General features: G+C 43.5%; 1 protein-coding gene across 1 annotated transcript; it reads right to left on the bottom strand.

The window, feature by feature from the left end:
* Window positions 1–3,047: 3,047 nt before the first annotated feature.
* Window positions 3,048–9,547, bottom strand: IL12A (interleukin 12A). The gene is made up of 6 exons (XM_036757933.1): window positions 9,482–9,547; window positions 8,190–8,335; window positions 5,695–5,808; window positions 5,551–5,592; window positions 5,312–5,455; window positions 3,048–3,206 (listed from the first exon to the last, which is right to left on the bottom strand). The coding sequence occupies exons 1-6, from the start codon at window positions 9,510–9,512 to the stop codon at window positions 3,048–3,050; spliced, it is 636 nt and encodes a 211-aa protein (XP_036613828.1). The 5' UTR covers window positions 9,513–9,547.
* Between the last annotated feature and the right edge of the window lie 1,501 nt (window positions 9,548–11,048).

The raw sequence follows: 11,048 nt of genomic DNA, 5'->3' as shown, positions 1-11,048 counted from the left end.
GAAATGTTTTACATAACTGCACATGAATAATCTATGTCAAATTGCTTGTCTTCTCAAGGAGAGGGGAAGGAAAGGTGGGAGAGAATTTAGAACTTGAAATTTAAAGAAACAAATATTAACAATTTTTGTTTACATGTGATTGAGAATAAAACTAAGTGTTAAAAAAGATGACAGTGGAGCATGCAAAATATATGTCAATGAACTTGACCTTGATTTTGGGGCAAAATTCCAGAATATTTTATTAAAGGGATAGGCCATTAGCAATAGGAAAAGGAAGTAGTGATCCCAAAGAGCCAGCATGACTTAATCAAATACAGGTCATTCCAGGCTACCATTGCTTACTTTTGGCTGGGTCATTAACTGACTAGATCAGGGGAAAGCTGCAGATTTAGGTTAGCGGGGATGGACAGATCATGTGAAGATTTCGTAAAGATGGGGCAGACATGAGTGTGTGTGGGGGCAGTAGGGAAGCAGCCAGTAGACATGGAGAGAATAGAGATGTTAAGAGTGGTGGGGGGCCAGTCTGTTGGAGAAGACGGGAATGGACTCACCTGTCCAGGTAGAGAGGTTGACTTTGGCAAGAAGGACCAACTCTTCATGTGAGATCAGGAGGAAGGAAGTGGCAGAAGGCATCTAGGTGATTTGGGAGGAGGAGCAAGAGGGGAGAAGAGCAACTTTTATGTAAATAGCTTCAGTTTTTTTGTTAAGTGAAATATGAGACAAGGTTCTTAGCTGAGAGGGTGGAAAGAGGAGGAGGCATGAGACATTTGAGGAGGGAAGAAAAAGTTTGGAAATGCTGCTATGGTGAGTAGGAGAGTAAGTTAATTGTTGTTGTATAATCGTTTTTCAGTTGTGTCTGAGTCTGAGTCTGTGTCTAAGCAGTGGTTTGCTACTTGCTTCTCTAGCTCATTTTACAGATGAAGAAACTGAGGCAATCATGGTTGAAAGACTTGCCCAGGGTCACACAACTGGTAAACGTCTGAGACCAGATTTGAATTTGAGTCTTCTTAACTCCAAGCTTGGTGCTCTATCTACTGTGCTATAACTAATTAACTAGTGAGTTAATTAGGGAGGTGTAAATGGACTGCCTTGTAGCAGTGAGGGCCCAGTTGGGATTATGTAACAAATTTAAATTGAACCCAGATGGGATGGTTTCATGATTTTCTCCAGCATTGTTCAGCAGCACAAGTAAGAGTGAAAACAGTGGATGGTGGGAGTAACCCAACGCTGAGACTTAACAAGGCAAGATCTTTGATAGCATAAGAGGCAAGGGTCTACAGAGGACAGTGTAGAGTTTTGACTGGTTCACCAAGGGGTCAAGAGAGGTAAGGGAGAAGAGCATAGCTAGTGAGGTGGTGATGACCTGGGAAAGAACAGAGGGGTTATGGCACTGGATGTCACAGTGAGAATGAAGAAGCTTTGAGATTCCACAGCCCAGGAAGAGGTGGAATGATAAATCGGATAAGAGAACTTCAGAGTTCATGAACATGGAAATAGAGCATTTTTGGGTGATGGCCAGGCAAAGACATGACCATCTGTCACACAAACAGAATCTTTGAGCTTGGAAGGGGCCTTGGCCACCATCTAGTCCAACCCACTCCTAAAGTTCTCCAGCTTGAAAAGTTCTCCAGTTGGAAAACCTTCAGTGAGGAGGAACCCACTTCACCGTAAGGCATATTTGGATAGCTGTAATCATTAGGAAGCTTTTATAGCCTTAAGTTGCTTTTTTTCCCACCACTTCCACATAGGACTTCCAGTCTATAGTTCTGCAGATGGATGGTGGGTCCAGTACTGAATAGGAGGATGAGGGCAAGCTGTAGAGCATCTGGAAAAGTGCAAAGAGCCTCTCCCAGTCATCCCAAGCTTCCCGATAGCATCATCCTAATGGCAGCATTCTTCTGGCATCCTTCTAATACCTTTCTAGTAATAGAAGTGACATGGAGTAATGGAGAGAGACAGAATCCCACTTCTGACACCTACCAGATGTGTGACCCTAAGCCAACCACTGGGCCTTTCAGTGCTCTCAGACAGCTCTCCAAGGCTCTTCAAGTTGCAGAGTAGGTTCTGACTAGCATTGGTGCAAGGAGTCTCTTTGAAGGGAATTCCTCATGCCAATAAAATTCTAGGAATGGTCCCCTCTCCCCCCAAAAAAGTTAAATTTATTCTGGTTGAGAGGTAGAATGGAGAATCAAATGAGGAAGATCTGGGTTCAAGTCACAAGATCATAGGTGACTTTATGACTATTAGGGCCCCAGTTGACTCTCAAAGCTTATCCATTACTGGTGAATTTCTGACCTGCATTGATGGAGGAGGATTTTGAAATCACAAGCCCAAATCCCACAAAAAGAAAATATCCTTCTCGTGATATTCTTTGGCTTCAAAGCATGGAACACCATAATCTCTGTATCATCAAAACTTTATTCATATAAGAACAAAATTCACAAAAGTGTCTCAAATTAATTAGATAATAAATACTTGAATAAATATAAATAAATATAAGTTACTTTTCAACATGCTTCCACAATAGCTAAAAAGGCATAAATAAACATTTCTGAATAAATATTTCTGAATAAATATTTCTGAATACATTCAAGTGTTCCATATTTCAGACAACATTTAGGTACAGAAATAGCTTATTAATACTTTTTTCTCCATCAAAGCAAGAGAAAGAAAGATGAAGATGTTTTGTCAGAACATTCATAGTCATTGGTAATTTTGGTCATGAAAACCAAGATGATTCCATCCATTGTAAACTTAGTGAAGTACATTGGTCAAATGAATGGTTTGTTTTGAGAAAGACCATGTCCTCCATGGACCATGCTATAGAGAATGTAAACAAAAGCCATATAAATAGAATAACTTAAGCAAGATGAAATAGAACCCAGCCAATCCCACCCCTTCCCTAGTTCCCCAACCCATTCCCAATAAAAATTGCTATTGGTCAATATCTCACGGACATTCCAAAGGAATGTCCATGATGGTAATTATCTTCAGGCTCTATGCTTTGCTTTATCCCAAAGAGCTGAAGCCTTTGGGTGATGAGCCCTTTAGGAAGAAGCAGTCAGGTAGTTCATCATTCTATTGATGGTCACAGCCCGGATTCTAAAAGCATGAAGGAGGATGCAGAGCTTGACTTTAGTCTTGTAAAAGTCAGGTTCTCTGGGTAAAGAGGCCAGTGGTACGTTTTCACTGTTGAAATTCAGGGCCTAAGACAGTAAGGATAGAGCATGACATAGACCATGTTCCAAAATGAAAACAAGCCCATCAGGAGAAATGGGAAAAGTCAGTGCTTAGTGCAGATTCTCTAGCCTATGGCAGAGCTAGAACTGGACAGGACCTAAGAGGCCATCGAGTTTAACTCTCCTCATTTTATATATATTTTATATATAAAGCTAAGAATAAAGGAATTGATTTGCTCAGGGTCATACCCACAGGAAGTGGCAGAGCCAAGCTTTCAACCCAGGTCCCCTGACTTCTAAGTCACTGCTTTCCCCTCCATACTGTTCTACCTTCTCATTGATTTCCCAGATTCCAAGCTTAGTCCCCCAACTGACTTCCAACCAGATGGCCAGGCTGAAGAGAAGACATTACCCAGGAACAAGGACTGTTAGAGAGCTTGGAAAAGTGTCTAGAAGCCTATTTGGAAACCATTGCTTAGGAGTTGGGTTCTGGGAACAATCCAAAGAAGATGGCATCTGATGCAATTCTTGATTATTTTTATATGTGTTACATTAAAAATGGTGCTCACTTCAGCACTGGAATCAATTCATGTCACTGATCAGAACTGTCTGTCTTAGTAATCTCCTACCACTGAAGAGCCTCTATTTAGTTCTTCCCCATGGTTAGCTCTTTCTCCCATTTGAAATGGATTTTTTATATACTTTGTATTTTCCTAACTCAAGTCAAGTCAAAAAGCATTTATTAAGTGCCTACTATGTGCCAGGATACAAAGAAAGGCAATCCTTCTCTTCAAGTTCACATTGAAATGAGAGGATAACTAGGCTATGTATAAGATATAGAGAAGGTAGATGGAAGGCAATTTGAGAAGGGGGTAGCATTAGCTGATGAGAGCGTTGGAATACATGTTATGTCCCCTCCTAGTAGGCTGCAGGCTCTTTGAGGGCTGGGACTGTTTTGTTTTGTCTTCATATTCCCAGTGCCTAGCACACAGTAAGCACTTAAAAAATTCTGAGTCACAGGTTGAATGACTTGTCCATGGTCACTAACACATAGAAGGCACTGAATAAATGCTGAGTCATGAATTGGGTGACTTGCCTGTGGTTGCGCAGGTTGTTTCAGAGGTCAGATTCTAACCCAGCTCCTCTGACTCCATAGCCAATGCTCTTTCCTTGGTACCACACTGCCATCTTATCTGTTTACAAGTTGTATTCCCTCCCACACAGCTAGATGATGCCATAGTGTACAGAGTGCCAGGCCTGGAGTCAGGAAGACTCCTCTTCCTGAGTTCATATTAGACACTTACTAACTGACCCTGGTGACCCTGGGTAAGTCACTTAACCCTGTTTGCCTCAGTTTCTTCATCTGTAAAATGAGCGGGAGAAGTAAATGGCAAACCACTCTAGTATCTTTGCCAAGAAAACCTCAAATGGGGTCATGAAGAGTTGGACATGACTGAAAATAACTCAATTCCTTCTCTTCCCCCATCCCAAAGGACTATAGGGTCTTTGGAGACAAGGTAATTTTGCTGTTGCATCCCCACTACCTAGCATAGTGCCTTGCACAAAGTAGGTCCTTAACAAATGCTTGCTACATTGGATTAAAAGCAGGTAGGTGGCACAGTGAATAGGGTGCTGGACTTGGAATCAGGAAGACTTGGGTTCAAATCTGACCTCATACACTTACTAGCTGTGTGATCCCAGGCAAGTCACTTAACCCTGTTTGCCTCAGTTTCCATATCAGTAAAATGAGCTGGAGAAGGAAATGGCAAACCACTCCACTATCTTTGCCAAGAAAACCCCAAATGGGACTATGAAGAGTCTGACATGACTGAACAACAAGACTGGACTGAATCTTATGAAGATGGGACAGTTGAAGTACTTTCTTTGTATCTACTACTATAATGGGCACAGCTGGGTATCATTCAATAAATATTTGTAGGCACTAATAAATCAAAGACCCCTGTTCTCTTGTTATCTCTAAGCTCCTGGACAGCAAGGGACTGTCTTTGTGTGTCCCCAGAGCTTAGCACAATGCCTGGCACATACTAGTCATTTAATACATGCTCAATAAATGCTTTTTGACTGGATGACATATAACACAGGTAGATAAACACGAGCAATAATTTTTTTACCTGCATCATCTCATCAATAGCAGCCAACATATTTTGGTCCAGAGAAATCTGCCTTGAAGGGTCCTTTGCAAGAGTTTCCTTGATCACATTAAACTCAGCCTTATAGGTCTCCAGATCCTCATAGATGCCTTTAAGGCAACAGTTCTGCAGGGTGTAAGGCATAAGGTAAGGTTTAAGGAAACACAGAAGTTCACCAAGAACTTAAAAAAACCACAACAGGGGAGAGTTTCTTGTTTTACCTCAATGCAAGGTGTCTTTCTGGAAACCAGGCAACTTGCATTCTAGAATCAGAGAAGTCAAATGATAGTGATCAAATTGTGCCCTGATGGGTTAGAAATGAAATTCTTTTGAAGAGGAAAACAAAAGACAGATGTCATTTCTACCTTGGTTAATTCTGGGGGTAGGCAATCCCTCACTGTGTTGGTTCTGACTTCAGTGATATCTTCATAATCAATTTCTTCCAAGGAACAAGAGTACAATTCAAGTTTTTGTCTTGCCTGTAGAAATAAAGGCACCAGATATATTAGCCTCTCAAATATCCCGACTGGTGAATTTCACTAGAGTATTAGGGAAATAGGGCATAGTGGGCCAGCTAGGGACAGATATGGCTGCCCTGGCTTCCATCCTCTTGTTCTGTTCAAAATTTTGTTCAACCACAAGAAGCAATATTTCATTTCAATCCCTTTGCTTCTCCCACTTTGAACATGGTTCCTTCAGTGACATCTTTTCCATTATACAAACAGCATAAATCATTTCAAGAAACAATTCTGATTAGTACCCATCCTTCTGTGATACTTGCCGCAAATAACTTCCCCCCTGCCACCAAATATTTTTTCAAGTGTAATTTTCAAAGAAGGAAACAATAAGTTTGCTTTAATTTTTTTTTTGTTTTGACCTATGATTTCAAGCGTATAGGGAACTTCAGCTATGGAAATTCCCTCCAACAAAGCAGTCGCAATTCATTTGTAATTTATGGGATCAGAGTACAACTGTTCATAGAATCATACATTTAGATCTGGGAAGAACCTTAAAGATCACACATCTAGGAGTGTCATACCAAAAAGGCAGAAATCAACTTCTTCTTTAAAGATAACACTGTTTCTCGATCTTTGAAACACAGGTAGCCACGAGTAACATAGACACTTTGCTCCAGTGAGTTTGAGAAGGTGAATGCTATGAGCAACCTGAGACTAAATACTGGAGCCTTTTCAACCCAATTACTGTTACTTGTTGTGAACTAACAACCCTTTCATTTATGTCATATTTTTCTCTTCAATGGAAACAAAATGACTTGTCCTCATTGGATTTTGAGAAAATCGAAGCAATATATAATAGATTCAATTAAAACATTTTTCCCCTTTGAAATGCTATTTCTTAGGTTGGTTAGCAAGCACCACCAGTAGTCAGCTATATGGTACAGTGGTTAAAACACTGGGCCTGGGATCAGGAAGACCTGAGTTCAAATCCAGCCTCAGATATTTCCTAGCTATGGGCAAGTCACTTAACTGCCTTAATTTCCCCATCAATAAAATGGGGAAAATAACAGCATTTACCTCAGTAGTTGTGAGGATGAAATGAGATAATTGCACGATGGTTGGCACATAAGTACTATATAAATGTGAGCTACTATTATTATTTTTAATCAAGGTTGGATGCGGTGACAGTTTCACTTGGTGGGACACTAGGAAACATTAAAAGAGGAAGCCTGGGTCGAAAGGGGCCTTGTGGCATGGAAATGAGATAGATGGAAAGGTATTTATACACCCAAGGAAAGTTTTAATACAATGTCTGGGACACATATGGAAATATTACTTCTGCAACATGGACTAGATTGAGCATTTCCAGAAAGATATTGTTTGCTTCTGTATTTTAAAATGAGAAATCCAGATGTTACTGGAAATAAGGAAATAAGGTAGGGAGTTTGTGTGTTGGGGTGGGGGACAGGGGCGGTCTAGAATTTAATTGTATGGAAATTCCCTCTGTAGCTACAAGGCTACAAATCGCAAGTTGGAGAGTCTCTAGGACCCTCTTTAGAGAGTTGCCTGGGCTCTAAGGTTTGAGCTTTGGTCTTTTTTCCTTAAAGGGGCACCCTCAATTCATTATGCCCTAGTGCTTTTCAGATATATCCAAATTTGGGGAAAACACAGTCCACTTCATTTGTGAGATCTCTCAGTTCAAAGCTTTCATGTGTAAGTGCTACCAGCAGGGGAAGGACCACGTCAAGGTAACAGGGCAAAAGAGAATTTCTGCTCTTACTTAGCTATCCATGTTGTCACTGGCCACAAGACATTGCAAACACCCTTGTCACTATACCTGCTACTTCCACAATGACAATACCGATTCGGTAGCAGCCTTCTCTGAGCCAATTTCAAGGCAATTCTTAAGCAAGCAATTGATGGATTAGTGCTAATCTCTCCTTTAAAGATAGTTAACCAATTGACTAATCACTCTTTTAAGAGTGGAGCAACTGCCTGATGATAGCCTCAAGACACACAACTTTGAAAGACAAGAACTCTGATCAGAGCCAAGACCAACCAGAATTTCAGGGGATCAAGGAGAACGCAAGCTACCCACATCCTGGCAGAGAGACATCGGACTTGGGGAGCAGAACGAGACATTTCTGGAGATTTTTTTGACAGGGCCAACGTGAGAGTGTGTTTTGCTTAACTATGCATATTATTTACAAAGTTTTGGTTTTCCTTTTTTTTTTGTCCCCTGTGGTGGCAGGGAAGAAGAGAAAAGGAATTTTTCTAGCTGAAAAAAAATTAAAAACTTTAAAAATTACTTTGGTCCATTGAGGCACTGACAAGTAAAGCGAGGCACATCTAAAAGCTACAAGATCCTAAAATATCATAGAGGAAAAGAAACTTTGCTTTACCTTCTGAAGAGTGTTGCTTACAGCCTCCAACAGGTTCTTGGAGCCTTGGAGACACTGGGGCATGCTGGGTTGAGGCTGGGTCACAGGAAGGTTCTTGGCCCAGCTGACTTGGCTGAGGCCAGTGAGTGTGGCGATGAGGAAGATATCTGAAAGAAAGGGTGTTCATCTCAAGTTGTCCTTTGCTCCTCTCTAGGAGGTACTAGGCATTTGGATCAGCAGCACATCTACTTTCCTTCTCTTGGACCCAGAGCTCTCTCATGCTTTATTTACTGCTTCCTTCCCTTCACTACCACCCCCTCCCCCAAGCCAACGGTTGCAGAAGATCTGTGCCCTGGCTCCTGTCACCTACTTCTCTCTCAGCCCAGCCTGCCCATCCGATCGCCTATGCCCTGCCTCCTTCCTAGCCCATGTTCCCTTCTCGCTCTATTCTCTCCCCAGTCCTAACCTATTCTTCAAATCTCTTTTCTCCAAAAAGAGAGAACGATTCTTTGCTGGGTGCTTCCCCTGTTAGAGGGCAGCATTCCTGCGGGAACTGACACCATGTGGCAAGCCAAGAATTTGGGTGAGGCCACTTCATTTCGGTCTGTCTTTCTTCATCCTTGGGCTCTCCACCCAAAGGATTTCCATTGGCAAGGTCTTCATCTAGTTACAGGAAACATTCAGTCCTAGGCTGGGAAAGGTTCTTAAAGGTCATCAGATCCAACCCTCTCATTTTCCACAGGAGGAAAGTGAAGCCCAGAGGGTCGTTTAAACAAACCCACACAGGTAGTAAGAAGCAGAGTGGAGATTTGGACTCATAGCTTCAGACTCCCGATCTAGCAGTTTTTCTCTTTATCATAAGATCACAGATAAAGAGCTCATTAAGTCCAATTCCCTCATTTTGCAGTTGGGTAAACTGAGGCCTAAAGACATCACGTGATTTGCCCAAGTAGCAGAGTTCAGATTTGAATCCACGTTGTCTCATTTCCGATTTAGCATTTTTTTTCCTATTGTACCACTCATCAACCCCCTTCCCGCCCGCCTTTAATAGAAAATAAGGACCCAAAGAGGTACCTAAGGTCACATAGGTACTAAATTGTGACATTCGAACTCAGGTCTCCCCTATTCCAGCTCCAGTGGGGCCCATTACAGCACCCTGCTTCTGCTAAAAGGCTGGAGTCTCTCCCAAAACGCATTCCCCCATCCCCTCCACGTCGGCTCTCTCTGCCTACTTTGCCAGCCTCCTATTCCTAGGCTGGGGCCAGTAGGCTGCAAGGCCGGGCGAGGGAACCCTGGTCCAGTAGGCTACTCACATTGGAGGCTAGCGTCGCGGCGTGGGCCCATGACGGGAGCGCAGCGGTGACTGGCGGGGCTGGGCTGGGAGCTGCAACGCAGGTGGGAGCTGGGTGGAAGGTGGACAGGGGGCGTCCCCTTTTAAAGCGACTGTTGGGACTTTCCCGGGTCCCCTGGGGCCCCGGACTCTTCTCTCCCCCTCCCCCTTCTTTCTTTCTTTCTGTCTGTCTCTCCCAAACTCCGTTTTCCTCTACATCAGCCTCTCGGTCTCATGTAGAGCCGGCGTAGCCGTGCTCTCTTTCGGATTAAGTTCCCGGGCCGCCCATTCCACTCATCCCGAGACCGAGCTCGACTCCGGTCACCCATCCCCTCCCCGCCCCGCCCCACCCCGTCCCGCCCCTCGGATCCCGTTCCGCAGCCAGCCCGGGATCCACCGCTGCCTCCCCCGGGCAAAACCGAAAGCACACCCCGAGGGTGGGGGTGGGGATACCTGGCACAGGCGGACACCGGGAGACTGAGCCCAGAGAGGGCAAGGAACTTGCCAGGGGACGCACAACTAGTAGTGTCAAGAGCCGCCGGGAGCTGGAATCCTGGTTTGCTGGTCTGTCCAGCGCCCTGCAGACTCAAGGGTCTCAAGCATTAGCAGGCCCTGGGGCTAGAAGACCTGGGTACAAATTTCTTGCTACCTGTGTGTGATTTTGGGGGAGACAATCAACCTCAGTTTCGCGGGAGTTGGTGCCCTCCGAGGCCCTTTAAATCTGATTTAATCTACGAGAACCTCTAATTGAATTTCATTAGGTTCTTAAGGTGGGCGGGGGGGGGGGGGTCAATGAACTATTTTTTTTTTAATAAAATATTTTGGTAACTGTGTTTCAATGTAATTGGTTACCGCTGTAATCCTATGTATTTTATCCATTTAAAAACTTTTTTTTTTTTTCTGAGAAACGGTTCTGAGCAAGGGCACACCAAAATGCCCAAGGAGTCCATGAGAAAGTTAAGATCAGGTTTACCCATTAGACCAATACATTTTTTTTTTTTGCCAGTTCTAGACCACTGATCTTGTGGCCTCACTTCATGCAAGGGAGAGGCGGCAGTCAGATCACTATGTTGTCACAGAAGGGTTAGGGACTGACTTGGTGATTTCCCAATGTAACATATTAATACTGTAGAACAAAGATCCGAAAAGACCTCTCCCAGGCTTTAGGGAGGAAATTCGGTAGGCTTATACCTGCAAAGATCAAAAATACCAACGACCCAAATCCGAGATGGGGGGTGGGGGCGTTTGTCTGATACAACAATAACAACTGGGGGTTCAATACGAATCACTGATGTGAATTTGTTATTCAACCTTGACTCCTCCTGATCCCATTTGGGGTTTTCTTGGCGAATATCCCGGAGTGGTTTGCCATTTCCTTCTCCGGCTCATTTGACAGATGAAGAAACAGAAGCAAAAGGGATCAAGCTGACTAGCTCTGGGTCAGTTAATAAGTGTCCGAGGTCAAATTTGAACTCAGACAGAGGAGTCTTCCTGATTCCAGGCCCCGCATCTGTGCACTATGGCGCCACCTAGCCGCCCCATTGGTGTAA

This window comes from Trichosurus vulpecula, chromosome 4 (assembly GCF_011100635.1).
Source record: "Trichosurus vulpecula isolate mTriVul1 chromosome 4, mTriVul1.pri, whole genome shotgun sequence".
Taxonomy (NCBI): domain Eukaryota; kingdom Metazoa; phylum Chordata; class Mammalia; order Diprotodontia; family Phalangeridae; genus Trichosurus; species Trichosurus vulpecula.
This window is presented reverse-complemented; position numbering and strand designations above follow the sequence as displayed.